General features: G+C 46.0%; 1 protein-coding gene across 4 annotated transcripts in view; it reads right to left on the reverse strand.

Annotated features, from left to right (window-relative positions):
- The window catches only part of LOC140403170 (kelch domain-containing protein 1-like), a 143,536-nt gene that overhangs the window by 76,765 nt on the left and 48,805 nt on the right, over positions 1 to 17,966 (reverse strand). For all 4 annotated transcript variants that reach the window (XM_072490892.1, XM_072490883.1, XM_072490901.1 and 1 more), the window contains one exon: positions 1,112 to 1,229. In XM_072490892.1, the coding sequence (XP_072346993.1) occupies positions 1,112 to 1,229 (118 nt within the window). The remainder of the gene's footprint in view (positions 1 to 1,111; positions 1,230 to 17,966) is intronic.

Raw genomic sequence — 17,966 nt, forward strand, 5'->3', positions numbered from 1 at the left:
TCTTGAACTATGACTCCAAAGTCCCTTTATGCTTCTCATTTCCTAATACTTTTCCCATTTAGAAAATAGTCTATGTCTCCATTCTTCCTACCAAAGTGTATAACCTCACTTTTCCACATTGTATTCCATCTGACACTTCTTTGCCCACTCTCCTAGCCTGTCTAAGTCCTTCTGCAGCCCCTCTGCTTCCTAAATACTACCTGATTGATCCCTTACTAGGTGGATCGGCAGTACGCCGCGGTCTCAACTATGGAACTGCTGACAGAGGAAAAAAGCTGCAGATGGAATTTTATCTGTTCTCCGCAAGGCAGTCCACCAGCGCAGCCAGGCACGGATGGCCTTCTACGAACATGGAGACGAGGGCCAGCCGCATGCTGGCACACCAGCTAAGAAAGCAAGCAGCCGCAAGAGATTGCGTAAGTTAGGAACAGAAACGGTAGGATGGTAGCAGACCCAAATGAGGCCTTTGCAAATTTTTGCCGAGGGGGGACTCAATGATGGAACAGTTCTTCGACAGACTGGATATATTGATGATGGGGAGGGTAGGAAATAAGGGGTGGAAGCACTGCCAGAGCTGGGAAAAATTGTGGAATGTATTACTTCCATGCAGCCAGGGAAAACACCAGGACTGGATGGGTTCCTGGTAGACTTTTACAAAAGATTTGCAGCAGTCCTGGCTCTGCACTTGCGGGAGATGTTCAACAATTCACTGTCAAAAGGGGGCCCTGCAGTTTACTAATTTTTCAATGCAATAAGCACTGCCTTTTGAAAATAATTTCACAAAGTGTATTTCTGGGAAAATAAGTCACCTGATATGATGCCAACGCTTATTGATTACAAACATTGTAAGGTTGATCCCTGATCCATACGGAGTTAGCCAATTTCAATCAAGAGGCTAGCAAGAAAAGGGTTGGAATATTAAGCCTGAATTTCATCAGTCTTGGGTGTTGCATATTGGTGTTTGAACATTCAGTGTCATTATGCTTTGATGTTTACTGAAGATAAGACAGACTCCATTTTGCAAAAGTGGTTTTTCATCCCCTGCTTTTAGGAAAGTGGAAAACAGGATAAACAGAACAATAAAAATGTTTGAAACACACACATGACCTACTTCATTACTATATCCGAGGTCATCATATCCTCCAAAAATATACATGACACCATTCAGACAAGCTGCACAGCTTCCCGACATAGGACGAGGGAGCTCTCCTTTCATCGGTTGCCTCTGCCTGTATTAGAGCAACAGAAGCAGGGATATTTTTAATACATCAAATACAATAAATCATCCTTGCATGACTATATACTGAATGCTGTTTCACTCAAATTGGCATCAATTAAAACTTCCCGAGCATGGGATTTGAGATTGGTCATCACAATGTGTCTCATCAAAACATTGTGTCAAATTACCAAAAGAAACACATTTTTATAATGGTAGTCCCCCATCTTATTTATTTTTTTTAAAATATGTTTATTCAGAATTTTTCAACAAAAATTTTCAGCAATTCAACCCCCCCCCCCCCATAACAAAAAAGAAAAGTAACAGAACAAGACATAAACATATTAATCCAACATAATACAGAGCTTGTACAATGGGTTCCTCCCGCACATATTGACTATTCCTTTCTCAAGTGCCCCTAGGAAAAACCCCTTTCCCCGTCCCCCCCCTCCCTGGGTTGCTGCTGCTGCTGACCGACCTCCATCTAACGCTCCGCGAGGTAGTCCAGGAACGGTTGCCACCGCCTGAAGAACCCCTGCGCAGAGCCTCTCAAGGCAAAATTTATCCTCTCCAGCTTGATGAACCCTGCCATGTCATTTCTCCAGGCTTCCACACTGGGGGGGCTTTGCATCTTTCCACAATAGCAAGATCCTTCGCCGGGCTACCAGGGACGCAAAGGCCAGGATACTGGCCGCTTTCGCCTCCTGCACTCCCGTCCGTCACTCCAAATAGTGCTAGCCCCCAACTTGGCTTGACCGGGACTTTCACCACCTTAGACATAGTCCTCGCAACACCCCTCCAGAACCCATCCAGTGCCGGGCACGACGAGAACATATGGGCGTGGTTCGCCGGGCTTCCTGAGCACCTCCCTCATCTGTCCTCCACCCCAAAGAACCTACTCAGCCTCGCCCCTGTCATATGCGCTCTGAATAACCTGAAACTGTATCAGGCTAAGCCTGCACACGAGGAAGAGGAATTAACCCTACTTAGGGCATCAACCCACAGACCCTCTTCAATCTCCTCCTCCCATTTGCCCTTCAGCTCCTCTACCAAAGCCTCCTCCTCTTCTTTCATCTCCTGATATATCGCCGACACCTTGCCTTCTCCGACCCATACACCCAAAATCACCCTGTCCTGAATCCCCTCACCTGTCGCCTCACAAACGCCCTTACTTGCATGTACCTGAGAGCGTTTCCCGGGGGTAGCCCAAACTTCTCCTCCAGTGCCCCGAGGCTCGCAAACGTCGCATCGATGAACAGGTCCCCCATTCTTCTAATCTCTGCCCGATGCCAGCTCTGAAACCCCACGTCCATCCTTCCTGGGACAAACCGATGGTTATCTCTGATCGGGGACCACACCGAGGCTCCCATCGCACCAGTGTCGTCTCCACTACCCCCAGATCTTTAGCGTTGCCGCCACCACCAGACTCGTGGTGTACCTTGTCGGCGAGAGCGGCAGCGGTGCCGTCACCAGCGCCCCCAGACTCGTTCCTTTGCAGGACGCCATCTCCAACCTCTTCCATGTCGCCCCCTCTCCCTCCATCACCCACTTACGGGTCATCGCCACGTTGGCTGCCCAATAGTAGCCACCCAGATTCGGCAACGCCAGCCCTCCTCTGCCCCTACTACGCTCCAGAAACCCCCTCCTTACCAGCAGGGTCGTTTTTGCCCACACAAAACCCATGATGCTCCTGCCTACCCTCTTAAAAAAGGCCTTGGTGATCATAATAGGAAGGCACTGGAACACAAAAAGAAACCTCAGGAGGACCATCATTTTAATCGACTGTACCCTGCCCGCTAGCGAGAGTGGCAACATATCCCATCGTTTGGAGTCCTCCTCCATCTGCTCCACCAGCCGCGTCAAATTAAGTTTGTGCAGGGCCCCCCAACTCCTAGCTACTTGGATCCCCAAGTACCGAAAGCTCCTTTCCGCCCTCCTCAATGGTAGGTCGTCTAACCCTCTTCCCTGGTCCCCTGGATGCACCACAGAGCTCACTTTTCCCTACATTGAGCTTATAGCCCGAGAAGTCACCAAACTCCGTCTGATCTGCATGACCTCCACCATCCCCTCCACTGGATCCGCCACATACAGCAACAGGTCGTCTGCATACAACAATACTCGATGATCCTCTCCCCCTCAGACCACCCCCCTCCATTTCCTGGACTCCCTTAATGCCATGGCCAAAGGTTCAATTGCTAATGCAAACAACAGGGGGGGGGGAGAGAGAGGACAGGGGGCACCCTTGCCTCGTCCCTCAATACAGCCGAAAATACTCCGACCTCCGCCGATCGTAACCACACTCGCCACCGGGGCTCTATATAGGAGCTTAACCCAACTGACAAACCCCTCCCCAAACCCAAAAACTTCCCAGAGATACTCCCACTCTACTCGGTCAAAGGCCTTCTCCGCGTCCATAGCTGCCACTATCTCCGCCTCTCCCTCCACCGATGGCATCATAATCACGTTTAGGAGCCTCCGCACATTGGTGTTTAGCTGCCTGCCCTTTACAAATCCCGTCTGGTCCTCGTGAATCACCCCCGGGACAGTCCTCACTTTTGCCAGCAACTTGGCATCTACATTAAGGAGCGAAATCGGCCTATACAACCCACATTGCAGTGGGTCCTTATCCCACTTCAGGATCAAAGAGATCATCGCCCCGGACATTGTCGGGGGCAGGGGCAGGGTCTCTTCCCCCCCCCCCCCTCCTCCCTTGCCTCATTGAAAGTCCTCACCAGCAACGGGGCTAACAGGTCCGCGTACTTCCTATAAAACTCAACCGGGAACCCATCTGGCCCCAGGGCCTTCCCCGCCTGCATGCTCCTCAGTCCTTTCATCAGCTCCTCCAACCCAATTGACGGCCCCAAACCAGCCACCTCCTTCCTGCTCCTCCACCCTCGGGAACCTCAGTTGGTCCAGAAATCGTCGCATCCCCTCTTCCTTCGCTGGGGGCTGAGATCTGTACAGCTCCACATAGAAGGCCTTAAATGCCTCATTTACTTTCACCGCACTCCGCACCGTAGTTCCCCTGCCATCCTTGACTCCACCTATCTCCATCGCTGCCATCCTCTTACGGAGCTGATGTGCCAGCATCCGGCTCGCCTTCTCCCCGCACTCATACATCTGCCCCCTGGGCTTTCCTCCACTGTGCCTCTGCCTTCCCTGTGGCCAACAGGTCGAATTCCGTCTGGAGACTTCGCCTCTCCCCAAGTAGTCCCTCTTCAGGGGCCTCTGCATATCTCCTGTCCACCCTTAAAATCTCCCCCACTAACCTCTCCCTTTCCCTGCCCTCTCTCTTCTCCCTGTGAGCCCTGATGGAGATTAACTCTCCCCTGACCACAGCCTTCAGTGCCTCCCATAATACCCCCACCTGCACCTCCCCGTTGTCGTTGGCCTCCAAATACCTTTCAATGCACCCCTGTACCCTCCCGCGGGGACACCTCTTCATCTGCCAGTAATCCCACATCCAAACGCCACAGCGGGCGTTGGTCTCTCTCCTCTCCCAACTCCAGTTACACCCAGTGCGGGGCGTGGTCTGAGATGGCTATGGCCGAATACTCCGTTCCCTCCACTTTCGGGATCAGCGCCTGCTCAGAATTTAAAAATCTATCCGGGAGTAGACTTTCTGTACGTGGGAGAAAAAAAAAAATTCCCTAGCCAGGAGCCTGGCAAATCTCCACAGGTCCACTCCCCCCATCTGGTCCATAAACCCCCTAAGCACCTTGGCCACAGCCAGCCTCTTCCCCGTCCTAGATCTGGAACGATCTAATGCTGGGTCCAACAGTGTTAAAATCCCCCCCCCATTATCAAGCTTCCTACCTCCAGGTCCGGAATGCACACCAACATACGCTTCATAAATCCAGCATCGTCCCAGTTCGGGGCGTATACGTTTACCAATACCACCCACGCCCCCTGCAGCCTACCGCTCACCATCACGTATCGACCTCCATTGCCCACTACTATATTCTTGGCCTCAAGCGACACCCGCTTCCCCACCAGTATTGCCATCCCTCTATTCTTCGCATCCAGCCCCGAATGGAATACCTGTCCTACCCATCCCTTTCTTAACTTGACCTGGTCTGCCACCTTCGAATGTGTCTCCTGACGCATGACCACGTCTGCCTTCAGTCCCTTCAAGTGCGCGAACACTCGGGCCCTCTTAACCGGCCCATTCAGGCCCCTCACATTCCACGTTATCAGCCGGATTGAGGGGCTTCTCACCCCCCCCCCTCCCTCCTGCCGACTAGCCATCTCCTGTTTTAGGCCAGTCCCGCGCCCCCCGCACCCTCCAGTCCCCCAGGCGGGGGACCCCCACCCCGACCACCTCTTCTGTTTTCAGTTCCCCCTCGGCCAATTCAGCAGCAACCCTATTTTCCCCCCCTTCCCCCGCTAGATCCACATCTAGCTCTTTTGCTCCCCCCATAAAACTCCCGTAAGTCAGCTGACACCTGCTGACCCCGGCTTCCCGTTGGACCCCCCCCCCCCGGGTGTGGAAATCCAATCCCCCCCCCCCCCCCCCCCTTAGCAATCGGTGTGCACTCCCCCACCCCCATCCTTCCCTAACGCGGGAAAAAGCCCACGCTTTCCTGAGCCGGCCCCTCCCCCTCTGGCGCAGCTCCTGTTGCGGCCTTATCCCAATTCCCCCATCCCCATCCCCGGGCCTCCCCTCCCTACAGTCTCCCCATCAGATCTCTTCCCCCATCCCCATCCATCGCTCCACCCGTGGAACATTCCTTACGCATAGTTAAAACCCTGTATACAACCGACATCCACCCCACAACCACAGGCCCCCAGTCTGAGTCCAACTTTTCAGTCTGAATAAAGGTCCAAGCCTCTTCAGGCGTTTCAAAGTAGTGGTGTCGATCCTGAAATGTGACCCACAATCGCGCCTGCTGCAGCATTCCGAATCTCACCCCCTTCCTATGCAGCACCGCCTTGGCCCGATTAAAACCTGCTCTCTTCTTTGCCACCTCCGTACTCCAGTCCTGATAGATCCGGATCACCGCATTCTCCCATCTGCTGCTCCGCTCCTTCTTGGCCCATCTCAGGACACACTCTCTGTCCACGAAACGATGAAACCTCACCACTACCGCCCTTGGCGGCTCGTTGGCCTTGGGTCTCCTCGCCAGGACCTGATGAGCCCCATCTAGCTCCAGGGGACTCGGAGAGGCCTCCGCACCCATCAGCGCATGGAGCATAGTGCTCACATATGCCCCGGCATCGGCCCCCTCCACCACTTCAGGGAGACCCAGAATCCGAAGATTCTTCCTCCTCAACCTGTTCTCCAGGTCCTCGAATCTTTCGGCCCACCTCTTGTGCAGCGCCTTGTGCGCCTCCATGTTCCCTGCCAGGTCAAAGATCTCGTCCTCATTCTCGGTGGCTTTTTCCCGCACCTCTTGGGCCTTCTGGGTCTCCTTCAGCCCCTCGATCGCCATCAGCAGTGGCGCCAGCACCTCTTTCTTAAGCTCCTCCACGCAGCGCCTGAGAAACTCCTGCTGCTCCGGCCCCCATGCTGCTCGATCTCCGCCCTCCGCCATCTTGTTTTTTCTCCCTCGTTTCTTTTGCTGCTCCAAAGCCGCTTTTTTTACCGCTCCACTTCTGGTCCACTCCATAAACTATGGAAGGGGGACCTTGCTCTCACCTTCCCACACGGGAAGTCGTCGAAAATTTCCATTGGGGCTCCTCTGGAGAGCCCAAAAGTCCGTTCTAGCGGGAGCCGCCGAAATGTGCGGCGATGCCGGAAGTCCCCCATCTTATTTCTTTATTGATCTTCCTGACACCTACATTGAAAGGGTGGATGGCAACAGTCCACTTCCAATTGTCAGTCTTGGTTTAGCAATAGAAGAATTTCTTCCTCAAGAGAACTCTTGTTCTCTCTACCTAAAGACCTGTGGCTCCATGTTTGGCCTGCTGGATCACCAGAATCCTCTGCCACAAATCATGAAGCCTGGCTTTGAGGGACCAACAATGGCAAGTGGTAGCACTCCATCATTCAAGACAGATTTCATGGGTTCAAGACCCACCTCAGCAATATACGGGCATAATCTATGCTGACACTTCAGTACAACTCTGAGGGAGAACTACACCTTCATAAGATTCCATTTTAAAGATGGGTTGTTAAACCACAGCCCTGCCTATCCTCTCAGGTGAGTGTAAAAGATCCCGTGCCACGTTTTGGAGAAAATCAGGCTATTCTGCTGCTATTCTAGTCTTCATTTATTCCAAGTGATTATTTGGTCATTTATTTCACTGCTGTTTGTAACATTGCGCTGGGCGCAAATTAGATTCCATGATTCACCACACAATAACAGTGGCAACAATTCAGTGGCTGTGAAGTACTTTGGGACACCATACGGTCATGAAAAATGCTTTGTAAATGCAAGTTCTTTCTTTCTTAAAACCACTGCAACGGAGTGTCAGTTACATGTCAGGGATCAGTCAAGCAGCAGTTAGCTCTAATTCCTACTCTCCCATCCCGCGAAGTATCATGGCCATTTTATTTTGTTCCATGACTATAACTGACATGTTTGTTACCATGTAAACATAAAACTTAGTTTAAAAACGGTTTCTATCAGGGCGGCACGGCGACGCAGTAGTTAGCAATGCTGCCTCACGGCACTGAGGATCCAGGTTCGATCCCGGCTCCCTGTCTGTGTGGAGTTTGCACATTCTCTCAATGTCTGCGTGGGTTTCACCCCTACAACCCAAAGATATGCAGGTTACGTGGATTGGCCACACTAAATTGCTCCTTAATTGGAAAAAAACATTTCACACATTATCGCATATCAAAACAGTCGACGGTTGAACTATTCCATTTAATGTCAATTCTCGTTGCTACCAATGTGCCTTTGCATAAGTAATGCCTAATAAAGGTGTTTTGGCACAGGCATCAGACATTACAGCTTTAAACAGTCAGCTTGTAACCAATGTCCACCTGTTCGGGTGTTGGTCATTAGAGGAGATTCAACAGCAGTAACAGCGTCAGCAAAAACTATATAAATTAATGGAGAAAATATTTCAATTATGTAAATAACAGAAAAGGAAAAGAGTTTTATGGGGTGGAAGGAAGCGGAGAACAAATAGGAGCTTTTAGGTTGAAAGAAAAGTAACATACATACTGGAAGAAATAGGGTCTGGGAGGGAACAAGTTACCTGCATCTTAAAACATGTTTTAGAAGTGACATTAGACCAAAATTTATCCTTGTGTGTTTGATTTCCATGCAGCAACATGCGGTGCAAAAGTTCAAGTGAAACACTGAAATGGCTTGACATCCTCTACAGGTCATCTGGAATATGAACAGGGAAGCACCTATGCATCCACAAATACATGACTTCAACATTTCCCACTAGAGCAAGACATTGGGCCATATTTTGCAGTCAGCAGGAAACAAACACTTGGGTATTTTGTCACGTGAGAGCACCTTTAAGAAATGGGTGTTTAAGAAATGTACCTTTAAGAAATGGGTGTTTATTAGTGATGTCAGAGTGTGGGTGGAGCTGGGCTGTCTGTCAGCTTTTTACTTTTGTTTTATGCTGTTTGCTGCAGGGTGTGTTTTAGTTTCGTTTTCAGTGTTGGAGCTGAAGCCAGACAGAGCAGGTGTACTGTTGATCTCTCTGCCATGAAAAGACTATCTCTTGATCATTTGGCGAATTCAGAATTATAAATTTTTTCAGCGGTGAATATAAACCTGATGTGCTTCTGTTAAAAGGTGTTTCTTCTGTCTTCTGGATGTTGTTTGGGAAGTTATTAAGGATTACTTAATGTTGTATTCGTTGGGGTTTGTATTTGAATTGATGGTTGCCAAGATGTTCACAGTATGTTTCAAAAAGGTTAACTTGAGTTCATAGAATAAACATGGTTTTGCTTTAAAAATTAGCTGTACCACACCTGTAGAGTGGGCTGTGTGCTCCCCATACCACAATCTATTAAAAGTTGTGGGTCAGGTGCACTCCATGCTACACTTGTGGTTCTCTAAACTCGGGCCCATAATAAATTGGGGGCTCGAGGGGGTTAAAAGTCTATCTATTGGATTGACTTAGTGAACTTAAAGATAGTGAGGGGTGAGTATATTGTGGTTGCTTTTCAGGTATGGTATTTTAGTTTAAGTGGGGAGTGTGTTGTGGACAATGGCTCTTTCAGAGGCTCTGAAGTTTTTTGGGGTGGAGATGGTCACACACAGTACCTTACGGACAGAGACTAAAAGCAGACTGTTAGATTTGGCAAAAACAATGCAGTTAACATTACCTGGCAAAATGCGAAAAGATGAGGTAATTATGGCTCGGCATTTAAAGTTGCCTCAGATACAGTTTGACTCATTGGAAATGGCAAAAATTCAGTTACAACTTAAACAAATGGAAAGAGATGGAGAGGAAAAAGAAAAGGAGAAAGAAGAACGGAGAAAAGAAAGAATTGCCCAGCAGAACAAAAAGAAAGAGAAAGGGAGATACAGATCAGGGAAAAAGATCAAGAGAGAGAGTTTGAACTTCAGAAAATGGCCATGAAACATGAGTCAGTTAAAATTGGCAGACGTAAAGGGAAACGTACAGTTGGATGATAGTGAGAAAGAGCGTCATAGTCGAAAGCTTGGTGGGGATCGATTTAAACATGTCCAAGCATTGCCAAGGTTTGATGAGAAGCCTTTTTCATTTCATTTGAGACGGTGGCTAAACAAATGAAATGGCCACAGGACATGTGGGTATTACTGATTCAAACAAAGCTGATAGGTAGGGCTAGTGAAGTGTTTGCATCACTACCGGAGGAGGTATCTGGGACGTATGAGGTGGAAAAATCTATTTTGGTGCATATGAACTAGTGCCTGAAGCCTACAGACAAAGGTTTAGAAATTAAAGGAAAGAATTTGGTCAAACATACGTGGAGTTTGAAAGGCTCAAAGAGTAATTTTGATAGGTGGATAAGTGCTTTGAAAATAGACCAAACGTATGATGCTCTCAGAGAAATTATACTTTTGGAGGAGTTTAAAAATTCAATTCCTGGTGTAGTGAGAACTCATGTGGAAGAGCAGAGGGTTAAAACTGCGAGGTCAGCAGCAGAAATAGCAGATGATTATGAATTAGTTCATAAATCAAAGCTTGGTTTCCAACATCAGTTTCAGCCTGTGAGGAATAGAAACTGGGGACATGAGAAATACTCAAGTGGGGAAGGTAAAGGTGATCTGATGGGAGATAATAAGGGGAGTGTATCTCAGAATAAAAAAGAAATCCAGGAGGGTGGAAGAGACATGAAAAGTTTCAAATGTTTTCACTGTAATAAACTAGGCCATGTAAAGTCACCGTGTTGGTGGTGAAAGAAAAGCACTGGAAAGGCTGATGTGGTAAAACAGGATAAGACAGTGGGGTTTGTTAAAGTGGTAAAGGAAAGCCCAAGTGAAGCGAAGGAGGTGCAAAAGATTGTACAGCCTGATCAAGAGGTGATTGATAGGAAGGTGCCAGATCTCTTTAAAGAATTTACTTGGTGTGGGTAAAGTCTACTCATCTAAAGTCTACAAAGTGTATCAGGAGGAGTAGGTAAAGAAGTCACAACTTTAAGAGATACGGGAGCTTGTCAATCTTTAATGGCAAGAGATGAGGAGTTATGTAGTTTGGGAAGAATGTTGCCAGAAAAAGGTGGTAATATGTGGAATTAGGGTGAGAGGAGTAGCATTCCATTATATAAGGAAAGGTTGGAAAGTCCAGTGAAGAGTGGTGAAGTGGTAGGAGTAGTAATAGAGAAACTATCTTGTCCAGGAATACAGTTTATCTTGGGTAATGATATAGCTGGATCGCAGGTGGGAGTGATACCTACTGTGGTTGATAAGCCAGTGGAAAATCAGACAACTGAAGTGTTGAAGCACGAATATCCTGGGATTTTTCCGGATTGCGTAGTAACAATGTTGCAAAGTCACAGGTTAAGACAAGAGGAGAAATCAAAGAGTGAAGATGAAGTGGAAGTTCAATTATCAGATACGATTTTTGATCAGATGGTTGAAAAAGAACAGGTGGAGGATGAGGCAGATTTTTTAGTTCAGGAAAATTGGCGGAGTTACAACAGAAAGATGTAGAAATAAAACGGATGTATCAGAAAGCATACACGGAAGAGGAATCTGAGTGTGTACCAGAGTGTTATGACCGTAAAAGTGATGTCTTGATGAGAAAATGGAGACCTTTACATATGCAGGCGGATGAAAAGTGGGCAGAAGTTCATCAAATAGTATTGCCGGTAGGGTATAGAATGGAGCTGTTGCAAGTTGCACATGAGGTACCAGTGGGAGGTCATTTGGGAATAAAGAAAACTCAAGCTAAAATCCAAAAACATTTTTATTGGGCTGGACTACATAAAGATGTAGTTAAATTTTGTCAATCATGTCACACATGTCAAGTGATAGGGAAGCCTCAAGCAGTGATAAAACCAGTGCCCTTAATACTCATTCCAGCAATTGAGGAACCTTTTACAAGGATCCTAATTGATTGTGTAGGACGGCTTCCTAAAACAAAAAGTGGGAATCAATATCTTGTGACTATAATGGATGTGTCTACTAAGTTTCCAGAGGCCATTCCAGTACATATTACAGTTAAAAGGATTGTGGTGGAGTTACTAAAATTCTTTACTAGATATGGACTACCCACAGAAATTTAATCGGATCAAGGATCAAATTTTACCTCAAGGTTATTCAAAGAAGTTATGGATAGCTTAGGAATAAAACAAATTCAATCAACTGCGTACCACCCAGAATCGCAGGGAGCTTTAGAAAGGGGGCATCAGACATTAAAGAAAATGTTGAGAACTTATTGTCACTATTATCCAGAGGATTGGGATAAAGGAATTCCATTCGTACTGTTTGCAATTAGGGATGCACCTAATGAGTCAACCAAATTCAGTCCTTTTGAACTAATCTTTGGTCATGAGATAAGAGGACCACTTAAATTGATTAAGGAAAAATTGGTGAGTGAGAAATCGGAAATTACATTATTGGATTAAGTGTCAAATTTTAGGGGACGATTAAATAGAGCAGGTGAATTGGCTTGACAACATTTGAAAGTTGCACAAAATGTGATGAAACGGGTCGCGGACAAGAAATCCAAAGTTCGTAGTTTTGCCTTTGGAGATACAGTTTTAGTGGTAGGTGAACCTTTAAAAGCTCGGTTTTGTGGGCCTTATCAGATTGAAAGGAAATTAAATGAGGTGAATTATGTGGTTAAAAACACCAGATAGAAGGAAGACTCACCGAATGTGTCATGTGAATATGCTTAAAAGGTACTTTGAAAGGGAAGGAGAGAAAAAAGGAGGTTTTATTGATTCTAACTCAGTGACGAATCAAATCCAGATGACTGTGAATTTGACATACCTCAAATTAAATTGGAAAACGAGGATGTTATTAAAAATTGGGATAAATTGTTGAGTTACCTTCCAGAGGAAAAACAAACTGACCTGAAAGAGTTATTGATCTCACATGGGCAAGTTTGTGGAGGTAAATTGGGAAGTACTAAAATGGCTATACATGTGGGAAATGCTGTTCCAATCAAACAACATCCATATAGACTTAACCCGTTAAAATTGGCACAGGTTAACAAAGAGATTGAGAGTATGCTTAAAAATTGAATAATTGAAGTGGGTTGCAGCCAATGGAGCTCACCCATAGTGATGATACCAAAACCAGACGGTACCCAACGATTGTGTGGACGAGAGAAAGGTTAATGCAGTTACAAGAACAGACTCTTATCCTATCCCACGTTTGGAGGATTGCATTGAGAAAGTGGGACAATCAGCTTTTATTTCCAAACTGGATTTACTTAAAGGTTACTGGCAGGTACCATTATCCGAAAGGGCGAAGGAGATTTCAGCTTTTGTTACTCCAGATGGTATATACCAATTCAAAGTTATGTCATTTGGCATGAAAAACGCCCCAGCCACATTTCAACGGTTAACTAACAAAATTGTTTCAGGATTACCCAATTGTGCGGTATACATAGACGATCTGGTAATTTTCAGCCAGACATGGAAAGAACATTTAAAACATCTGATGGAGTTATTCGATCGACTTCAGGAGGCGGGTTTGGTGATAAACCTAGCCAAAAATGAATTTGGAAAAGCCCAAGTCACTTTCCTTGGCCATACAATTGGACAGGATCGAATGGTCACACGGGATGTGAAACCAAGTTATTGTGGAGTTTTCAATACCCTCAAGACGAAGGGAAATATTGCAATTTCTTGGAATGAGTGGATTTGATCGAACATTTGTGAAAACTTTTTGCAGCGTGGTTGCTCCACTGATGGACTTGCTGAAGAAATGTCAAAAGTTTCAGTGGACAGCGGACTTTCAACAGGCATTTGACTGCCTGAAAGCTGTGATAACCAATGCTCCTGTGTTGGAGAATTACAAGGGACTCTGCGATCAGATTGAACTAAAGTATCTGACTTTAACGAGAAATGCCGAGGCGTAGAGAAATGGATGGACCGTGCATAGACCTTCTTGTTCAAAGAGACTGTCAATCGAGACGGATTTCAGTTAGAGGATATTATTATACCTGTTTGTGCTTGTGTTGTTTTTTGAAACAAAAAGTATATTTACTGTGCATTTCTTAAAGGATAGTGAAAAGGTGAAAAATGAAACCATCTTGAAGTTGATGGGGGTTTTTTTCTTGGGGGGGGGTCATGTGAGAGTACCTTTAAGAAATGGGTGTTTAAGAAATGTACCTTTAAGAAATGGGTGTTTTATCAGTGATGTCAGAGTGTGGGTGGAGCTGGGCTGTCTGTCAGCTTCTTACTTTTGTTTTAGGCTGTTTGCTGCAGGGTGTGTTTTAGTTTCGTTTTCAGTGTTGGAGCTGAAGCCAGACAGAGCAGGCGTACTGTTGATCTCTCTGCCATGAAAATACTATCTCTTCAGAATTATAAATGTTTTCAGTGGTGAATGTAAACCTGATGTGCTTCTGTTAAAAGGTGTTTCTTTTGTCTTCTGGGTGTTGTTTGGGAAGTTATTAAGGATTACTTAATGTTGTATTCGTTGGGGTTTGTATTTGAATTGATGGTTGCTAAGATGTTCACTGTATGTTTCAAAAAGGTTAACTTGAGTTCATAGAATAAAGCATTTGTTATGGGCCAGGGTTTAGAGAATTCCAAAGTGTATCATGGAGTTCACCTGACCCACAACTTTTAATAGATTGTGGTATGGGGAGCACACGGCTCCCTCTACAGGTATGGTACAGCAGAAATGGCACCAGTATTTTTTAAAGCAAAACAATGTTTACTCTATGAACTCAAGTTAACCTTTTTAAAACAAACAATGAATATCTTAGCAACCATTAATTCAAAGATAACCCCCAAAGAATACAACACCTGTATGCTGTCCTTTTACACCCAAATGACTTAACAAACCCTTAAACAGAAGCACATCAGAGTTTACATTCAATACTGAAGACATTTATAATTCTGAATTCACCAAATGATTAAGAAATAGTCCTTCATGGCAGAGAGCTCAGCAGTACAACTGCTTTTTCTGACTTCAGTTGCAACACACTGAAAAACGAAACCAAAAAAACACCCAAGCTTTTCTCAAAGTGAAATAAAAAAGCATAACCAGAGCTCTGCTCCACCCACGCTCTGACATCACTGCAGTAACATGAGCAGCCAAACATTTCTTAAAGCGACATTCTCATGACACTTTAAAAATTACTTTTCCATTTCTGCTGTACCACACCTGTGGAGTGGGCCGTGTGCTCCCCATACCACAATGTGTTAAAAATTGTGGGTCAGGTGAACTCCATGCTACACTTTGGGGTTCTCTAAACTCTGGCCCATAACAATTTATACTGGAAGCTATGTGAGTCAGCTGGTCTTGTTCATACCAAGAAGTAGCAGTCAGCTGGAGAGCAGGAATTCCAGGGTGGTGTGGATTATAAATGCACAATAATAGGTTTACCACTCAGTGACTCTTGAGTGTTACTCTGGATTTGGCTTCACATGAGTGCAAGGTGAATGGCACCATTTTGGTGGGAGGTTGTCAGAGTTTAGCAAGATGGAATGAAACAAGTTGAAGGAGGTAGACCTTAAAGTATTGGGCTTCAAGAGGATACAGACAGAATGGTGGAATGGGTGGACATGTGGCAAATTAAATTTAATGCAAATAAGTGTGAAGGGACACAATTTGTTCAGAAGAACGAGTAGAAGCAATATAAAATAAGGTGTGCAATTCGAAAAGGGGTGCAGGAACAGAACGATCTGAGGATGTGTGTGTATAAACCAGGGAAAATGATAATCTTTTGTTAGAGTCACAAGTACGCTTACATTAACACTGCAATGAAGTGAAAATCCCCTAGTCGCCACACTCTGGCGCCTGTTTGGGTAGACCGAGGGAGAATTCAGAATGTCCTAATTACCTAACAGCACGTCGTTCGGGACTTGTGAGGAAACTGGAGCACCCAGCGGAAGCCCATGCAGACAAGGGAAGAACGTGCAGACTCTGTACAGACAGTGACCCAAGCCGGGAATCGAACCTGGGACCCTGGCGCTGTGAAGCAACAGTGCTAACCACTGCTACCATGCAGCCCCCGATCGTCAGTGTGTAGATGAGGGTAGTGCAGCTGATGTAGTTTACACTGATCTCAGCAAAGCATTTGACAAGGTCCCACATGGGAGACTTATAAAGAAGGCAAATGCATATGGGATATGGGGAAACTCGATATGGTGGATTCAAAGCTGGCTGAGCTGTAGGAAACAGAGGGTGATGACAGACGGCTGCTTTAGTGACTGGAAGCCAGTGTCCAGTGGCGTACCACAGGGATCTGTGCTGGGTCGCCTATTATTCGTCATTTATATAAATGACTTAGGTGACTATGTGAGGAGGGTAGGATCAATAAGTTTGCGGATGACACAAAGATAGGCGGGTGTTTAACAGTGAGGCTGAGAGTTTTGACTGCAGGAAGATATAGACGGGATGGTCAAATGGGCAGAAAAGTGGCAGATGGAATTTAATCCTGAAAAGTGCGAGGTGTTAACACTTTTGAAGGAGCAATTTGACAAGAAAATATTCAATGAATGGCGCCACATTGGGAAGTCCCAAGGAACGAAGATACCTTGGTGTGTTTGTAAATAGGCAGAAGGACAGGTTAATAGGGTGGTGAAATGGGCATATGGTACACTTGCCTTTATCAATCATGGCATAGATTACAAAGCAAGGAAGTCATGTTGGAGTTATATACAACACTGGTGAGGCCACAGCTGTGTGCAGTTCTGGTCGCCATATTATAGGAAGGATGTGGTTCCACTGGAGTGGGTGCAGAGGCATTTCACCAGGATAGTGCCTGGGATGGAACATTAGTTATGAAGAGAGGTTGGATAGGCTTGGGTTGTTTTCATTGGAGCAGAGGAGACCGAGGGGCAACCTGATCGAGGTGTACAAGATTATGAGGAGCATGGACAGGGAATAGTTGTTCCCCTTAGTTGAAGGGTCGGTTACGAGGGGACACAAGTTCAAGGAGTGGGGCAGGAGGTTCAGGGGAATTTGAGGAAAAGCTTTTTTACCCAGAGGGTGGTGACGGTCTGGAATACACGGCCTGGGAGGGTAGTAGAGGCAGGTTGCCTCACATTCTTGAAAAACATACCTGGATGAGAACTCGGCACGCCTTAACATTCGAGGCTATGGGCCAAGTGCTGGCAAATGTGATTGGATTGGCAGATCAGGTGCCTTTCATGCAGCGGTGCAGACTCGATGGGCCAAAGGGCCTTTTCTGCACTGTATTTTGCAGTGATTCTGTGAAATGGCAGAAAATGGGGCCATCTAAATCACGCTTGTAGAGAACCAGCATGGAATTGACTGGCAAAATGGCTCCTCCGATGCTGTAACCATTTAATTCTAAACCATTGTAACAGCATAGCACCCTCTATAGAGCATCTGGGTCATGTGTGAACATAGCAAGCAGCTATGCATCACTTAACCAGATTGGAGAGTTGTTAATGAATCGTGCAGAGCCTGAACCAGGAAGTGCAATAATTAGTCCAAGAGCAAACCAGGAAAGAGACAGATTAACAATATTGGCAACTTATTAAAAAAAAGTATTTTAAATCTCAAAAAACAATTAAAAGCTGAAGGAATGAGACTCCATAATTGCATAATTTATTTTCCGTGTCAAAAGGGGTCGTTTAGCAGCATTTAAGAGTCACCATGACCCGAAAATATGATACTTGACTCAAATGGGCAAACCCCAATTTTCTATGGTGAGTTCAGTCCGAATTCATAACACAAGTAAGGAACTACATGGCATTCAATGTATTTTAATGAGTCAGATGAGGAGATACAGTTTGACACAGCTCACGGAGTAATAGCACATCTTGGACTTTGAATTTTCACAATTAACTGTACATTTGCGCTCACCTGAAGTTGTAGTCCAATTTGTGCATCAATATCATTTAGCACCAGTAGCCAATCTATTTTCCATTGAAAAAAATATATTCTGGCCCATTATATCTGGGGCAGCACGGTAGCATAGTGGTAGCAGATATGGGCAGCATAGTGGTATGCAACAATTGCTTCACAGCTCCAGGGTCCCAGGTTCGATTCCTGGCTTGGGTCATTGTCTGTGCGGAGTCTGAGCGTTCTCCCAGTGTGTGCGTGGGTTTCTCCGGATGCTCCAGTTTCCACCCACAGTCCAAAGATGTGCAGGTTAGGTGGATTGGCCATGCTAAATTGCCCTTAGTGTCCAAAATTGCCCTTAGTGTTGGGTGGGGTCACTGGGTGATGGGGAAAGGGTGGAGGTGTGGGCT

The sequence above is a fragment of the Scyliorhinus torazame genome, chromosome 2, assembly GCF_047496885.1.
Source record: "Scyliorhinus torazame isolate Kashiwa2021f chromosome 2, sScyTor2.1, whole genome shotgun sequence".
Lineage (NCBI taxonomy): Eukaryota > Metazoa > Chordata > Chondrichthyes > Carcharhiniformes > Scyliorhinidae > Scyliorhinus > Scyliorhinus torazame.